The sequence below is a fragment of the Lepidochelys kempii genome, chromosome 26 (assembly GCF_965140265.1).
Source record: "Lepidochelys kempii isolate rLepKem1 chromosome 26, rLepKem1.hap2, whole genome shotgun sequence".
NCBI lineage: Eukaryota > Metazoa > Chordata > Testudines > Cheloniidae > Lepidochelys > Lepidochelys kempii.
The window spans coordinates 8,282,405-8,299,461 of record NC_133281.1 but is presented as its reverse complement, the minus strand read 5'-3'; the positions used below and the strand labels follow the sequence as shown (position 1 = coordinate 8,299,461).

Genomic DNA, 17,057 nt, shown 5'->3' with positions numbered 1-17,057 from the left:
TGGATTCAGTTCAGAAGTTTAAGGGACATAGATTATTCATTTGCACTGGGGTGCGAATCCCAGTATTGCCAACCCCAAATGTTCAAAAATCATATTAGCTGCCCCCACTCCCCGAGTGGCTTGGAAATAATGAGATTTTTTCTTTAAAAAAATGTTGGGCTCTTTTTATTTGCCTTCTGGGTTTTGAGCCTTTAGGGTTCATGTTTTCAAGCTTTTTCTTCTGAAACCATGAGGACTACTTTTTTAATAAAAGCTGGGAGTCTCCTTTAGTCACATGACTCCAAGAGCTGGAGCCTTTAGGGAAAACATAAATATCATGATAGAATCACAAGGGTTGCAATACTGGTATCCCAAGTAATTTCACTGTAACCAGTTTTTTGGTTTGTTTCTTTTCTTGGAATTTCATCAATAATGGAGTTGATCTATCAGTTGCTCCAGATTTACAATGGTGTAACTTGGAGCAAAATTTGGCTCCAAGTGTTTAGCTGAACATTCTGAGTCTGCAGATCCAGGCTGCAAATCTGGCAGTTACTGGCTTGCATATGTGATATTTGGTGTTTGTTTCTTATGCCAGAAATATTTATTTTATGTATATAACTGGCACTTATCATAACTAGACACATAGAACATAACATAAAATACCCCTTTAAAAAATCCCAACAGAGCACCCAGAGCCAGGGACACCTGTAGATTGTAACAAATATTTCCAATTCCAACACCCAGCCCAGCCTCCTCCACTCACTCAATCAATCCAATCCATCAAATGCCTTCCCCTACACTGTGTAGCAAAAGTGGTGGGGAAATAGATGAGTTCTACTGCATGATCTAGTGATCCTTGAATTCAAAGTCTGGTGCATGAGAGCAGCTTTTCTCTTGCTATTTTGGCATTTCCGACATGCAAAGAATTGGAAGGGTAATAAGAATGAACAACTTATCCAAAACATTCCAGAATCCTAGGCACTGAGGTTTATCCATTCTGCATGCCCACTGGTATTAAGAAATAAACCGCCCTTCTGTATTTGGTACATTAATTTAATGCTACAAAAATCTGGCACATTTCCTACTTTTCAAAGCTTATTTGATCCTATATTTGTTCCCACTAAAGATTCTTTCCATGGAAGAGGGCTGGGTGACACTTGCTTCAGGGCAGTAGAAGTACAGAGCACAGCCGTGATCACTCTGAAGAAGTAAGATATGTATATTTCTATTTGATCTGAAAATAAGGAACAGTGTAGGTAGAGTGGTCACATGGAATAAAAATCCAGTGCAAACTCCAAGCTTGGGAGCAAGGGCAAAAATGGGTTTAACCATGTTTGGTGACCTCCATCTCGCAAACTGCCTCACTTTAGGTGTAGAAAGCCATAGATAATACAGGGCCAATCTGCCTGAGGGAATGTCTGCTGCTCAGCCTTCTGTCTTCATGCTTTTTAATTTGTTTTAATTTGTGTTTCCACTGGAGCCCTCAGACACCTTCAGATGCAACCCCCCGATCAAATAACAATAATAAGCCTCATTTGTTTCTGTCTTCTCAGAATGTGTTTATGAACCACTGCACTTTACTGGATGGAATGTGGCCATTGGTGTGTTTGTGATTGTCTCCCACTCGTCACTGCGTCTTGCGTCTAAAACCCTAATATTTCTACACAAGCATGAATATTTCACAGGTTACTGCTTGCTCCTTCGATCACCCCTGTGCTCTTATTCCACCACTGGACTTTGAACACATATACGGAAGAAACGAAGTGGGGAACATAACCTTGAAAATGATGTTGTCTAACATCCATGATTCATAGTCCTCTGCGTGTTTTCAGAATATTCACCAATATACCGTTCCTACAAAATTCCTAAGGACACAAAGACTTAAGGGTTACTATCCTCATGCTGCTTCCTATAATATGGAAGGCCAGAAACCTGTACAGTTTGGGGACTCCATATGCCATGTGCTTTCCATTAACACATGCATACTTGACATCTGTACTGATTTTTGAATACACTGTAATCAAGCAACTCCATAACTTCCAAGTAATTGATTTACAGAGAAATCAGAGAGTGCCTTTGCGCCTGTCTTGGCATTTAATCAGCAGCAGGATGTGGAAAACATACAGCTGTTGGCTTCAGAAAACAAAGTTGGCAAACACAAAAATAAAAGCTTATATTGGGAAAAACAAAATCCTCACACGTTGGGGGAGGGGAAGGAGGAAGGGTAAATGATGGGAAATGTTTAATCTGGAAAGCAAATTAAAAGAACTGACAACACTAATAACAAATTTTATTTCTGAATAAGAGGGGACTGAATCATGCTAATGACTCTCTTAATAAAACGTATCCGTTCGAATGCACAACATAAATCAAGGATCATTTAACCAATCTACAATGCACAGGAATTAAAAATTGACTTAATTTTTCTTTCCTGGTTGTCAGCACGACATGGTGGGCATTTAGGTATACCGGCATGATATGCACATGGAAAAGCTTGGAGCCTGATTCTCTCGTGCCTTGTACTTTGTGTAGTCATTTACACACTTGAAAAGTGAGTGCAGAGTGAGTGTAAAACACAACTGGTGTGAATGGAGAATTCTGTTTTGGTAACATTTTTTCACTCCCTTTGCACAGAAGTAAATAACTCCTCAAGAAGGAAGGAAATGAACAGTGGTGTTTACCGGGATTTCACCTTTTACTTCTGCAAAAGAAATACGAGCTAAGACATAAGAGTCCTTGAGGGTTAGACTGAATTGGATTTGTTAGGAGATGTAAAGCCTTTCCTGGCTTGAACGCTGGTGGTGATCCAATCTATGTCAGCAGTCACTTGAAAAATGGTTGATACCGACAGCTTTTTTGGCCGGCCTACGTCAAACAAATTAGCGTTCTCAGCCCAGGCTGCTAGTGGGTGAAATGTTCAAACCAAAATTGTGACTAATTGGCAGACCCAACTGGGGGCCAAGGACCGAATGAATCTGGACTCTGAACTCCCTCCTCACCTCCAGGGAAGATGATCCATCCAGAACAGGGTCGCAGCACAGTGACAAGAAGCTTGCTCTGCCATTGCTCAAGTTGTATCTTGTTCTATGCTCAGAGTTCAACAGAACCCAGAGGATTTTAAAAAAGAACAGGACGACTTGTGGCACCTTAGAGACTAACAAATTTATTAGAGCATAAGCTTTCATGGGCTACAGCCCACCTCATCGGATGCATAGAATGGAATGTAGAGTAAGAAGATATATATATATATACAGAGAAGGTGGAATTTGCCATACAAACTGTAAGAGGCTAATTAATTAAGATGAGCTATTATCAGCAGGAGAAAAAAAAACTTCTGTCGTGATAATCAAGATGGCCCATTTAGACAGTTGACAAGAAGGTGTGAGGATACTTAATTTAAGGAAATAGATTCAATATGGGTAATGACCCAGCCACTCCCAGTCTCTATTCAAACCCAAGTTAATGGTTTCTAGTTTGCATATTAATTCAAGCTCAGCAATTTCTCCTTGGAGTCTGTTTCTGAAGCTTTTCTGTTGCAGCATTGCCACCCTTAAGTCTTTTACTGAGTGGCCAGAGAGGATGAAGCATTCTCCTTCCGGTTTTTGAATGTTATGATTCCTGATGTCAGATTTGGGTCCGTTTATTCTTTTGCGTAGAGACTGTCCGGTTTGGCCAATGTACATGGCAGAGGGGCATTGCTGGCACTTGATGGCATAGATCCCATTGTAGTAGCAGTTATCCTTTCTTAACTCTCCGCTCGCTGCTTCTCCCATCCTTTAGCTCTGCTAGGAAACTTTGCAAGTGCACTGTGGAGCACTCACATATGCTGAGCAGTAGCAGCCACAGTATGGGGAACTAAGTAATTAACCAGATGATGAGGAGGAAAGTGGATGAACAATTCAAAGTGAATCATTTATTTAACACTCTTTTTTTTTCCTGTCTGTGAATTATCCTTAAGCAGACTTTGATTTTTACTGATTCATTTATTATCCATAATTGTTTCATGGATTCAGTTTTCACAGGCCGAAAGGGCCATTAGATCATTTAGTCTGACCTCCTGTATAAGGCAGGCCAGAGAATTTCACACAACTGCCACTGACCACCAACTAGATTGTATGCAGGATCAGTCCAGGTTGGGTTTACAGGATGAACAAGCCATTGACAGGAATGAATGGTGACACTGTATTGCTCCCTGTGTCTGCAAAGATGCCCTGGGATGAAGAGAAGATAACCCAGTATTGAGCCCATTAATTTGTGTTTGGCTAAAGCATATCTTCCGGAAAGGTAGTCTGTTTTGATCTGAAGACATCAAGTGATGGTTTGTTCAATGATTAATCATCCTCATTGTTTAAAAAGGGTATTACAGTAAAAGCTGTGTTATCCGGCACTTTACCAACCGGAAAACTCTATCAACTGGCATTTCTGATATCTCCCAACACAAATCTTCAGTCTCGTAACCGGGACGAGTGTACAGCCCAGGAGGTTATGCAATTACACATTCTGCACTCTGTGTTTATGCAAAAGAGGCAGAAGACAAGTAAGCAAGCAAGCTGGTATCAGGGATTTATTCAAAAAAGCAGCTTCCAGGGTGTGTCGTAGGGTCGTTACAGATTCAGCCCAGTCTTCTACACCTTCCACATCTACAATGATGATTGATGTTGATAATGATGATCCTGAGGCACTGCAAGATCCCGAAGCGCCTCCTGAATCATCAAAGATTCAATTATGTTCAGTATAGTTTTAGCGTTACGTGTATTTTTAGTGATCTGGGTGATATGAAGTGTCATAAGATAACCTACTGTATAGAAAACTTTACCTGTATACACCTAAGTGCTTTCAAGAAACCAACCACTCTTCAGCGACGTACTACTACTGGATTGGTGAGTCCCTGTAAACTATTTGATACTTTATCCATTTTATTGAATTCTAATTCTTTGAAAAGTGGTATTCCATTGTTAAATGTAACTCTTAGTTAACCAGAATTTTTGATTAACCGGCACCTCCCATACCTCCCTCATGCTGGATAACAAAGCTTTTACTGTTTTTCTAACTTGAATTTGTCTTGCTTTAACTTCCAGCCATTGGTTCTTGTTATGCCTTCAAATGCTCTGAATGAAATACCTTCAGATACGTCTTACCACCACCAGTTAACAATAACTTCCATTCAGCACTGAATGCATTCACCTCTGGTCTTAAACACATCACGGGCTTAAATGCATACAGTGACTCTGCACAATATTAAAGGACTGGAAGAAAAATACCATATCCAGTGGGTTCTCAAGGTGGAGGTCATGAACTCCACTGGTATCACCCTGCCCAACCCATTCAGCTAGATGGGAAGGGAGTGTAGGGATGTGGAGAAGTCTCATGGTATGGAAGATGTTGATAACTACTGCCATAACCAGTTGAAACTGCTGAGACAGTATAATAGGCAGAATGTAATTGCCCTGTGTTGGTGTTTGTGCAGTATGTCAGGGCTAACACATTTATTGTTGCAGAATGTACCATGGCTCTACAATGACCAGAAATAATGAAGCCCTTGAAATGAAGCTCTATATGAAGGTTTCATAACTCAGTTGAACAACTCCAAATTTTTAGAGCTGAGCAGGAACTGCAATTTCTTGTTTTGTGGGACATTCCACCATTTCCGAATATATTTTTGTTCCAAATCAGGGGAAAGTGGTGAATTTTGGAAACTTAACATTTTAGGTCAGTTAAAACATCTTGTTTTGATTAAAATCAGAACATTTCATTTCAATGTAGACTTTTTATTTAATTTTTAATGTTTTTATCATATGCAATTAAATTTCAAAACGAAAAGTCATTTCTAAATTAACATTCTGTACTAAAAATGTCTAAATGGAGCACTTCTACATTACAATTAAAATTATTAGCTTTTTAATGAACATTTTATCAAAATAACACTTTCCACAGAAAGTTTCGGTTTGAACAAAACAGTATTTTCGACAGACTAGAATGTTTCTCCGGGTTTTTTTAAAGGATGCGTACGTACACTGCATATCATATTCTTTTGTAAATTATTATGCTTTTCAACCAAATTCCTATATATTTGCCCTCATGTTTTTTACACAGTAGCATTATGGAATAAGAGCCAATGCTATTATAGTCTTTGAGCACTCTGTGTGTTCATTTCTCATATTCATGGTGCTATTTTTGGACAGAGGATTGGGCCTTTATATTTATTGGTAATGAGTTGATATAAATCATCAAATAAGTGCCATAGTCAGTGGGATTCCTGTCTAGATTTTTCCAAGCAATGTGATTTTGATTCACTCTTTCAAGGGCAGACAGTACAGCACAATCGTGGCAGGAGATTACATGAGTCATGTCAAGCCTTCACTTGGTGCAGAATAAAAATTATACTGTTTTTGCACTTCATTACCCTTCGCTGCTTTGAGCACACTAAAGTGGCAAAGGATGTCATACCTCACAGTTGGCATATTTCTCCTTGTTTCACAGAGCAGGCGGGTGTAATACAGTGACAGACTCGTGAACTGGTAAAATCACACTGTAGAATGTAAGATTTGTAAATGCTGTATGGGGGATGGTTTTGTGATGAAGGCATAGGATGGGGAACCTGTAGATCTGGGTTCAATTCCAGATTTTGTGAGTAACCGGGGAAATTCACCTAAACTCTGTGTACTTTAGTTTCCCCAGCAATACAGTGGAAATAATTTTTGTGTCATAGGGGTCTTATGAGGGTTCATTCATTAATATCTGTAAAGTGCTTTGAAACTCATGGATGAAAGATAAATAAAATGTCTTTCCGTCCACAGAAGATACATCAAAACATTGCATTCTCCTATCACTCACGTCAATTGACATCACTAGGGACCTTAGGGCTTCTGTCTGTATTAGCTGGGGTGTAATAATAGTAACTTGACATGGACATGAGCACCAGCCCAGATCTCGGTAACAGGACAATCTAAAATGTTGGCTCAAAATATATCCCTAGCTTTGGGGTGAGTAAAGTTCTGGCTTCAAGTTCTGCAGCATGAGATTAACATTTTATAGCCACAAAGCACTACACAAACACTAATTACACCAATAGTCTTGTATTATGTCCATTATACAGACGAGACACAGAGCTTAAAAGGTCTTGCCCAGACCACACAGTGGTTTAGAGTGTAAGTATCCTCAGTGCAGTTTACCATTGCTCTGCCCTTGTGCAAGCCATTTACACTGGTGTAAAGAGGGTGAAATATGCTACTGTTTTGATTGGGACAAATTTTACATTCCCTTTGACCTGATGTAAATGATGCCCGTGCAACACCACTGAAGTAGACATACCAGATCTTCGGTTGGTGTCAATTTGCAAAGCTGCATTGATGCCCGGCCCAGTCCATGTATGTGAAAGCACAATTTTGTCTAAAATGTGCAAGTTGCATCTACCATGGGAATGAAAGAGTTAAGAAAGGAAGATGGTGGATTCTACAGATGGCAACCCATGTTTACGGTTAAAGCTACTCTGTGTCCTTTTCATGTACAATGTGCTGTTCCTAGATAGGAAGTTGCTACATTGATCAACCAAAAAGGTTATATTAATAAATTAGCATACAAATCCCCCCACCCACCCAGAAAAGCAGGAACCTGGCTTTGACGCTGGCTATTTTCTATTTTTAACAGTCTTTGGCAGAGCGTTAGCATTCCATTTAAAATGAGCCAAAAGTCACAGCAAACAATTTTTTTTCACCCACTACTACATTTGGCTTCATAGAGCACTTCCTGGACTTGGATTTCATTTACCTTTTGCATTGAAACAAAAGGGGAAAAGAATGGACAAACTGATGTCACATTAATTCAATGGAATTGGGGCATCGTGGTCTCCTTAGGTGCCTTTGAAATTCCCAACCAAAAAGAATCTGTCAGAGAGATAATGAACAGTTGTAGGGCATTTTGTTATTACAGGGAAATAGCATTTGTATACTAAGAAATGTCTGGCATAGTCACGAAGAAAAATCATGAAATACTGATCTGATTTCTTTTGTACAACAGTTTGGATGAGTCACTTGGCAAAGAATTAAAATATTATCAGTGTTACATTGAATAGGAAAGGTATTTTCAATCAAAAAAGGCACATTCACACGGGCAAATGACTGTAATGTGCAATGCACGAGTAGCCGTTGTGATCCACAGCCAGACGTCTACCTGTTTGAAAATAAAGAGCAAGGTTCTCTGCTGTGCCTAGCCTGACTGTCAGGGAATCAGCTACAACTCTCTCATATGCTGCCTCAGTCATAGCCTGGGGCATCTTAAAGCAGCCTAGTGGCTGCTCTAATTTGCACCAATTGGCTGTGGTCCCTAAGAGACCTTGCACCAACTGAAGATAACTAGATTACACTGCACTCTGGCCACATGTCCCATTCCTCACTTGCCCCTAAGGTACTTCCTGTGCCCATCATTTCAGCTCAGAAAGTGAGGGTTTGTGTCATGGTGGGTAGACATCACTTTGCATCTGACAATAGGGATTGAAATCAGCAGAAGCAGCATGAGAGTCATTAATCATTCTCATCATTTGTGTGTCCAGTTCAGGCAATATCCTGATACCTTCTCACTCACACATTAACCCAGAAAAACTCTTTTCAGTGCATGCAGCTTAAATAACTTTTCTGAACTTTCTAAGTTTCAGTTTGAACACGTATCCAGAAGCAGTTGAGTTCAGATCCTACAGATGAACCCATACATTCCCCTACATTTTCAAAAGTCGCCTTGTCTTAGGCTCCCCTGAGACCAGAATGAAACACTGTAGTGTTCAGGAACTGCTTTCTGGCATGGTTCAAGAGCAGAGAAGCATTAATGCAATGAATCCAAACTTCTTCAGCTTGGGGGGTTTGGTTGGGCACACAAAGGTCAGGGGGGTGATCTGAACTTCCCCAAAGTTCAGTTCAATTTGAGATCTTTTGTCTTCATTCAGGCCCATGTCTCTAACAGTATCATTGTATGTATGATTTTGGAGAACAAAAATTATGAATGTTTGTTTTCTGGCGAACTTCATGTGTTGTGCAAATAAGTACAACAATATCCCTATCAATCTAGGCATGTTTATGATTTCACAGGGCGGGGGGGATATGTCAATGATAAAAGAGCTATTGATCAAAATCTTGGCTGTAAAGACCCAAACAAGCAAATTGTGTTTTCTGGGAAGTTGGGATGATGTTTATATCCAAGATATGTTGTCCAAAGTAATCACAGATTTTGGAACGATCGGGTCACATTATTGGAGGCAAGTACTTTGAAAGCATAATAATGAACGATCTTTCCCTCAAAAACCTGTTAAGGATTTCATGCGATGGTGGATCTGCAGCAGAAAGTGGTCCTAGAGGCTTTATTATTTACCATGGGCCCCCAGAACAGGCAATATTTTGACAGCATGGAATCCAGTTCTCTGTTTCATTCACAGCCAGACGGCACTGTTTTCATTTCCAAGAAACTTGAGCGTCTGAGCGAAGGCACTGTGGGATCTTATTACAGGCGAATTTCTAGTGTTATTCTGGAACCGCTAACCGGCAGCGTTGTAAACAATTCTCCACAAGCATCAGTGTGCCATCTTCGGTATCCTAGCGGCGTTTCTATATTTTGGTCATTATGGCCCTGATTCAGCAAATCACTTAGGCACGTGCCTCTCTTCATGTTACAAGCATCATTTGAATAACGTCGGTAAGCTTTCTTACTATAACTAACGTTTATGGGTGAAGTGTACCGTCATGTAGCAGGCCAGTCTGAAGCCTATGCACCACTTACATCCTCGGAATGAAAGAATGCCACACATTCTAGCAACACTTTCAGCCACTTTGCTTAAGTGGGACATGCCGGATGCGTAGGTGTTGTGCTGGGCCTCTGCCCAAGAATGCATCTTACTCTACAAGCGCCAAGCAGAATTATTAGTAAGGGTGGCTACAAACAACACTAGAACATGTGACATCCCTGGCAAGAAAACACCAATATTGATAAAAAAAAAAAAAAAACGAGGAGTCCGGTGGCACCTTAAAGACTAACAAATTTATTTGGGCGTAAGCTTTCTTGGGTAAAAAACCCACTTGGCATTTTGCCCATGAAAGCTTGTAGCAAAATAAATGTACTAGTCTTTAAGGTGCCACCGGACTGCTCGTTGTTTTTGTGGATACAGACTAACACGGCCACCCCGCTGATACTTGACAAATATTTATGAATTAATTAGTTAATTCATTAGTGACTTGGGTAATGGAATGGACGGTATGTTTATAATATTTGCAGAATACACCAAGCTGGGAAGGGTTGCGAGCACTTTGGAGGACAGGATTAGTATTCAAAACAACCTGGACAAATTAAAGAATTGGTTTGAAATGAACAAAATGCAATTCAGTAACGACAAGTGCCAAGTACTTCACTTAGGAAGGAAAAACAAATGCACAGCTAAAAAATGGGGAATTGGCTAGGCGGTGGTGGCCTCACAAATTGAATGTGAGTCAACAATGTGATGCAATTACAAAAACGGCTAATATTCTGAGGTGCATTAATGGGAATGTTATCCTGAGCTACTTGGCACTGGTGAGGCGTCAGCTGGAGAATCGTCTCCAATCCTGGGCACCTCACTTTAGGAAAGATGTGGACAGATTTGAGAGAGTCCAGAGGAGAGCTAAAAAATAATAAAAGGTTTAAAAAACCTGATCTATGGGGAAGAGTTTAAAAAATTGAGCAACTTTAGTATTTAAATAAGGCTGAGGAAAGCTCTGATAGTCTTTAAATACGTTAAGGGCTCTTATAAAGAGGATGGTGATCAATTGTTCTCCATGTCCACGAGAAGGTAGGACAAGAAGTAGTGGGCTTATGCTGCTGCAAAGGAGATTTAGGGTAGATATTAGGAAAATCTTTCTAATTATCAGGGTAGTTAAGCACCGGAGCAGGCTTCCAAAGGACGTTGTAGAATCCCCATTATTGGAAGTTTTTAAGAAGAAGCTGGACAAACACCTGTCAGGGATGGTCTAGGTTTACATTCTTCTGCCTCAGCGCAGGGGACTGGACTTGATTTCTCGAGCCTGGCATTTCTAGGATTCTATGTCAAGCTGGTTGAAAAAACAGTTTAAAAAAAATCACTGGCTTTGATAAACCTTTTTTACTGTTTGGTTTTTTTTAATTTCAACAAAAAAATCTGAAAATCAAAAAAATTTATCCAGCGCTACCCCGGCTAAATAACTTTTTTTTTTTTTTAAGTGGTGACTTTTTTGAAGGGGTAGAGGTGGCATCAGTCAAAATCTGAATTTTTGGCCATTTTAAAAATTTTGAACCGCTCCAGTAGGAACATACTCAGGCTAATCTTTCTGCTCATGGGATAAAATCTTTTAAAATGGAAAAGTTACAGTAAGAATTTTATGTTAAGTACGTTTGGAATAGCTGCTTTTACAATAAGGTGAAAAGACTGCCTTCTGCCAAAGAGCTGCGTCTCAAAGATTAGAGGAATGTAGTGAAATGCAGTGAAAACAGCATAACTCCATGGTCATTTAGAGACTACACAATTGTCCTCCTTCATGACCGTTCAGAGCCTCAGAGCAACAGCTGGGATAGACCACGCAGCTCCTGGCGCTTATGCTAAAGGAAAGTATCTAGTAGGTATTTGCAGTACAGGGTTTAAGATACACATGCAAGCAGTTCTGGTTCCAGCCTGGAAAATGACAGGGGTAGGTACCCACACAAGCCAGTCCATTACAGTAGATGTCCCGTGCTATTAGTCAAAAACAAATTGCTGGCGTGCTTTGTGGCTTTTGTAAATCTGTGGGGACAGAGCGTACCCCAAACGGCTGGCTACTTTCTTTGATAGGAGAAGGTTTCTTAAAAATCAATAAATTCATTGAACAATTGCTTTTTTTTTTTTTTTTGGTACAGAGTGTTAACCAAGCAGGGAGATTTTTAGGTCGGCCTGTGTCTTGCACACATATCCATACATTTCCCCACGTTGCAGGCGAGCTGGAGCCCACGGTTATTAAGCAGAGGGAGACGGGTCATGTGATCCCTTCAAAAAATGATACCTGTACTGGCTTTGCACTTACAATCAGTGTTCCCTGTAGCCGACTACAGTTGAACAAAGTATCGGCCCGTTTTGGCTTTGAGCCACCCTTTCCCTTCCCTTTTTAATTAGCTCCATGAGAAACAGCCTTACCATTCTAGCAACTTCAGTTAACCACTGCTAAGCACTCCCACTGCAGGATAGTAAAGACATTTTGCAACTCCTACGGTTTATACAGCTATTGCTCAAGGGCCTGGTCTGTGCTTGTTGCAAACAATGGGAACCTTTCCATTGGCTTTTGTGAATTTTGGCTTCGGCGCATGATGCTGAAAAATCTGTGGGCTGGGATTTTTGAAGGATCCTAAGTGAGGGAGGCATCCAGGTCCTTTAGGATCCTTTAAAAATTCCTGTGTGAACGTGGTCATTGGGCTGCCCATTAGCTGGGATCCCAGAGGTGGCCATTTCAAATCCCATTAAGTTGTCTCCTTGCTTATCCGAGCAGTCTGGTGCATGAGCTCCTGGGAGAAAGTAATTTCCTTTTGTCACCTCCTTTCACCAAACTATGGACTCTGTAGAACCTAAAATATGAAATTACTGCTGCATCTGTAACTGAACAGATAGGGTCCCCTGGGACAGTTATTACATACTGTCATAAATATAAAGGGAAGGGTAAACCCCTTTGAAATCCCTCCTGGCCAGGGGAAAGCTCCTCTCACCTGTAAAGGGTTAAGAAGCTAAAGGTAACCTCGCTGGCACCTGACCAAAATGACCAATGAGGAGACAAGATACTTTCAAAAGCTGGGAGGAGGGAGAGAAACAAAGGGTCTGTGTGTCTGTCTGTATGCTGCTTTTGCCAGGGACAGAACAGGAATGGAGTCTTAGAACTTTTAGTAAGTAATCTAGCTAGGTATGTGTTAGATTATGATTTCTTTAAATGGCTGAGAAAAGAATTGTGCTGAATAGAATAACTATTTCTGTCTGTGTATCTTTTTTGTAACTTAAGGTTTTGCCTAGAGGGGTTCTCTATGTTTTTGAATCTAATTACCCTGTAAGATATCTACCATCCTGATTTTACAGGGGGGATTTCTTTATTTCTATTTACTTCTATTTTTTATTAAAAGTCTTCTTGTAAAAAACTGAATGCTTTTTCATTGTTCTCAGATCCAAGGGTTTGGGTCTGTGGTCACCTATGCAAATTGGTGAGGCTTTTTATCCAACATTTCCCAGGAAAAGGGGGGTGCAAGTGTTGGGAGGATTGTTCATTGTTCTTAAGATCCAAGGGTCTGGGTCTGTAGTCACCTAGGCAAATTGGTGAGGCTTTTTACCAAACCTTGTCCAGGAAGTGGGGTGCAAGGTTTTGGGAAGTATTTTGGGGGGAAGGACACGTCCAAACAGCACTTCCCCAGTAACCAGTATTAGTTTGGTGGTGGTAGCGGCCAGTCCAAGGATAACAGGTGGAATATTTTGTACCTTGGGGAAGTTTTGACCTAAGCTGGTAAAGATAAGCTTAGGAGAGGAGGAGCTGGTAAAGATAAGCTTACATCTGTATGTGGGGACCTGCATGAAAAACCTCCTAAGCTTATCTTTACCAGCTTAGGTCAAAACTTCCCCAAGGTACAAAATATTACACCCATTGTCCTTGGACTGGCCGCTACCACCACCAAACTAATACTGGTTACTGGGGAAGTGCTGTTTGGACGCGTCCTTCCCCCCAAAATACTTCCCAAAACCTTGCACCCCACTTCCTGGACAAGGTTTGGTAAAAAGCCTCACCAATTTGCCTAGGTGACTACAGACCCAGACCCTTGGATCTTAAGAACAATGAACAATCCTCCCAACACTTGCACCCCCCTTTTCCTGGGAAATGTTGGATAAAAAGCTTCACCAATTTGCATAGGTGACCACAGACGCAAACCCTTGGATCTGAGAACAATGAAAAAGCATTCAGTTTTTTACAAGAAGACTTTTAATAAAAAATAGAAGTAAATAGAAATAAAGAAATCCCCCCTGTAAAATCAGGATGGTAGATATCTTACAGGGTAATTAGATTCAAAAACATAGAGAACCCCTCTAGGCAAAACCTTAAGTTACAAAAAAGATACACAGACAGAAATAGTTATTCTATTCAGCACAATTCTTTTCTCAGCCATTTAAAGAAATCATAATCTAACACATACCTAGCTAGATTACTTACTAAAAGTTCTAAGACTCCATTCCTGTTCTGTCCCTGGCAAAAGCAGCATACAGACAGACACACAGACCCTTTGTTTCTCTCCCTCCTCCCAGCTTTTGAAAGTATCTTGTCTCCTCATTGGTCATTTTGGTCAGGTGCCAGCGAGGTTACCTTTAGCTTCTTAACCCTTTACAGGTGAGAGGAGCTTTCCCCTGGCCAGGAGGGATTTCAAAGGGGTTTACCCTTCCCTTTATATTTATGACACATACTGTCTATGTAATTGTAGAGCACCATACATTCAGAAATGTTCTCTTCCCCAGGAGGAATGAGTCTGTTTTCGGAGCATCCAAAAATCATGAACTTGACTTGTTTTCATTGTTATCTCTCTTACACTTTGACTATCTGCAATTTCTCGCCAGTTTTGTCTTAACACTCCCTGTATTTTCCATTCCAGGCGTTTTCTTTCCTGCACTCAAGCCCTCAGACACGGTTTTTAAAATAACGTTTTGGCTTGGGTATTTGAACAGCTGCATCAACCCGATCATCTACCCGTGCTCGAGTCAAGAGTTTAAAAAAGCCTTCCAGAATGTCCTGCGAGCCCAATGTCTCACAAGGAAGCAAGCAGCCAACAAGCATTCCCTTAGCTTCAGTCTGAACCAGCCAGCTAGGCCCAGTATGGACAGTGCCAAGGATGTTGTCTGTATCCCTGTAGGGTCAGGGGAAACCTTCTATAGGATTTCCAAGTCCCATGGGGTCTGCGAGTGGAAGATTTTCTCCACCATGCAAAGCATGTCTACAAAAAGTGCAATCTCTAAAGACAAGTCCAGCTGCACCAGAGCCAAAGTGAAGAGCAAAGGTTTCCTGAGGACATGCTGCTGTGCTGGCCCATCAAGGAGCATCGCTCGGGAGAACCGTAACGTGCCGACCATTAAAATACACACTATCTCCCTCGGTGAAAACGGGGAGAATGTCTAAAGGTTCGAAATCTCTAATGGGATTGGGGAGGAGGGGGGATCTTTACATGCAACTTTTCAGCTCCGGCAACCCTGCTCTGCTGGAATAGTTCTGCTAGCAGGAAGTTGTTCTTTTTAATGGGAAGTAGGGTCGGATACTGAAGTAGGGGGAGTGACCTGAATCAAAGGAGCAGCACATCTTAACACAGTGTGGATCAAAGCTTTTTAAAACTGAAGTCTTTGAGAGTTGTGGACTTGATTCAAAGCCCATTGAAGTCAATGGGAATCTTTCCATTTATTTTAATGGGCATTGAAGCCCCAAAGCACCTTTAAGCACTGGCCCCTTGAAATGACTGTAACATCATTTCCCTACCGTTTAAAAGGCTTGATTTTCACTGTCTCTTCTTTTTAAAGCTCCGGCGATTCTGATTTTGAAGTGCAATGGGGTGAAGGGAAGGGGACAAGAACATCTAATGCATCTTGCGAGAGAGAATTATAAATATACCGTGGTGGTTTCAGCATGGGTACATTCGGAGAGCTCAAACGTTAAAGCCACTTCATGATATAACCTTTTTTTTTACAGCTGGACCGGTTGATCCAACAGCAACAGAAGTTAAGGGAAATGGGGAAAGAAAGCATTCATTGTAATATTATGTATCTCTGAATGGTCTCAGTGAAGCGAGTTCTGACATGAAGACTTTTCAACTTCAGATCACCTCTGCTGCTCAGTTAAGGTCCAGTCCTGAGAGGCTGTGAGCACCCTAGATTCCTGCTGATGCAAATAGAGAGTTGACAACACATTGGGTCAGGTCCACAGTTGGTGCAGATCAGTGTAGTTCCATTGACTTCAGTGCCCATGGAACTACGTTAATCTACACCAGCTGGGGATCTGGCCCTCTGTAACTTGCAGAAGTCCCCTGACCCCAAAGCTGTCTGAAGTTCAGTGGGTTCGGCTTTCAGGGCTTGGTGAGGCTAGTCCCTTCCGCTTTGTGTTTTAGAATCTAGTAAATTCCATCTCAAGGAAACACTTGATGAAAGGGGGGGTGAATTTCACCTCGTTTCAGAAACTTGCCACAATATTCTTTTCTTTTTTAAACACACTGGTCATCCCAGACTCATTCAAAATGTTTCTGAGCCTTACTGCTTTTATAACAAAACTCGAAACCAGGCAAGATGTGTGTATCCTGGGGTTTCCAGGAGACCTTTGTACTCAGTCATATTTTCCAGTCTCTAGAAGGTCCAGGGGGGGCCATTTAAAAGTTCAAGACTTCCTGCTCCAGCTACTTGCCAGAGCCACAAAATCTTCCTATAATGTAGCACACAAGAGTTGCAGATGTGAGGCTGCCCTGCTGTGTATTTGTACTGCATTCTCTTCTTGATGCCTTCTCTGCAATGTAGTGAGCCTCTCACACGGTTTTGAGCACCAGGCCCTTCATTCCTGTTCAGATCAATGGGAGTTACATGCACAAATGTGTTAAGGATGCACCCCCAAGGAGAATGGGCCCTCCCTTGTAGATGTGGGTGAAAAAAGCATTTGGGAGCCTGTTGTATTTTCCCTTAGCTATTCAAACAAATAAACAATTCAGGATCTGAAAGAAACAGTGGGAGAAATTATTTGCACAACATCAGATATAAGCAGCGCATAACATAATTACCCACTGAGCCTGCCAAGTAATAACGCAGCTTCCTTGGCATGAAGCATAGACGTCTTTCCCAGTATGGAAGGGCCCGTTACTGTGAGGCACTGAATGCCTAGTGATCTGAATGGGAATTATAGGTGTCCAGCACATCGAGAGGACATTTGGAATTTTGCAGGGCAAGGCTTTGAAAAGGCCCCTGAATAATATCGATGAGGCATCATTATTCATTCTCTCATTCAATAATAATTCCAACATTTGGCAGGGTTTGATCCCCACTGCATGTCTTTCATTTGTGCATCCCTGAGACACTT

At 41.2% G+C, this 17,057-nt stretch overlaps 1 protein-coding gene across 1 annotated transcript in view; it reads left to right on the top strand.

Moving 5' to 3' along the window:
* Positions 1-15,128, top strand: part of ADRA1A (adrenoceptor alpha 1A) — a 31,149-nt gene extending 16,021 nt beyond the window's left edge. Inside the window, exon 2 of the mRNA XM_073324998.1 lies at positions 14,608-15,128. Coding sequence (XP_073181099.1) covers positions 14,608-15,128 — 521 coding nt within the window. The remainder of the gene's footprint in view (positions 1-14,607) is intronic.
* Positions 15,129-17,057: the final 1,929 nt, after the last annotated feature.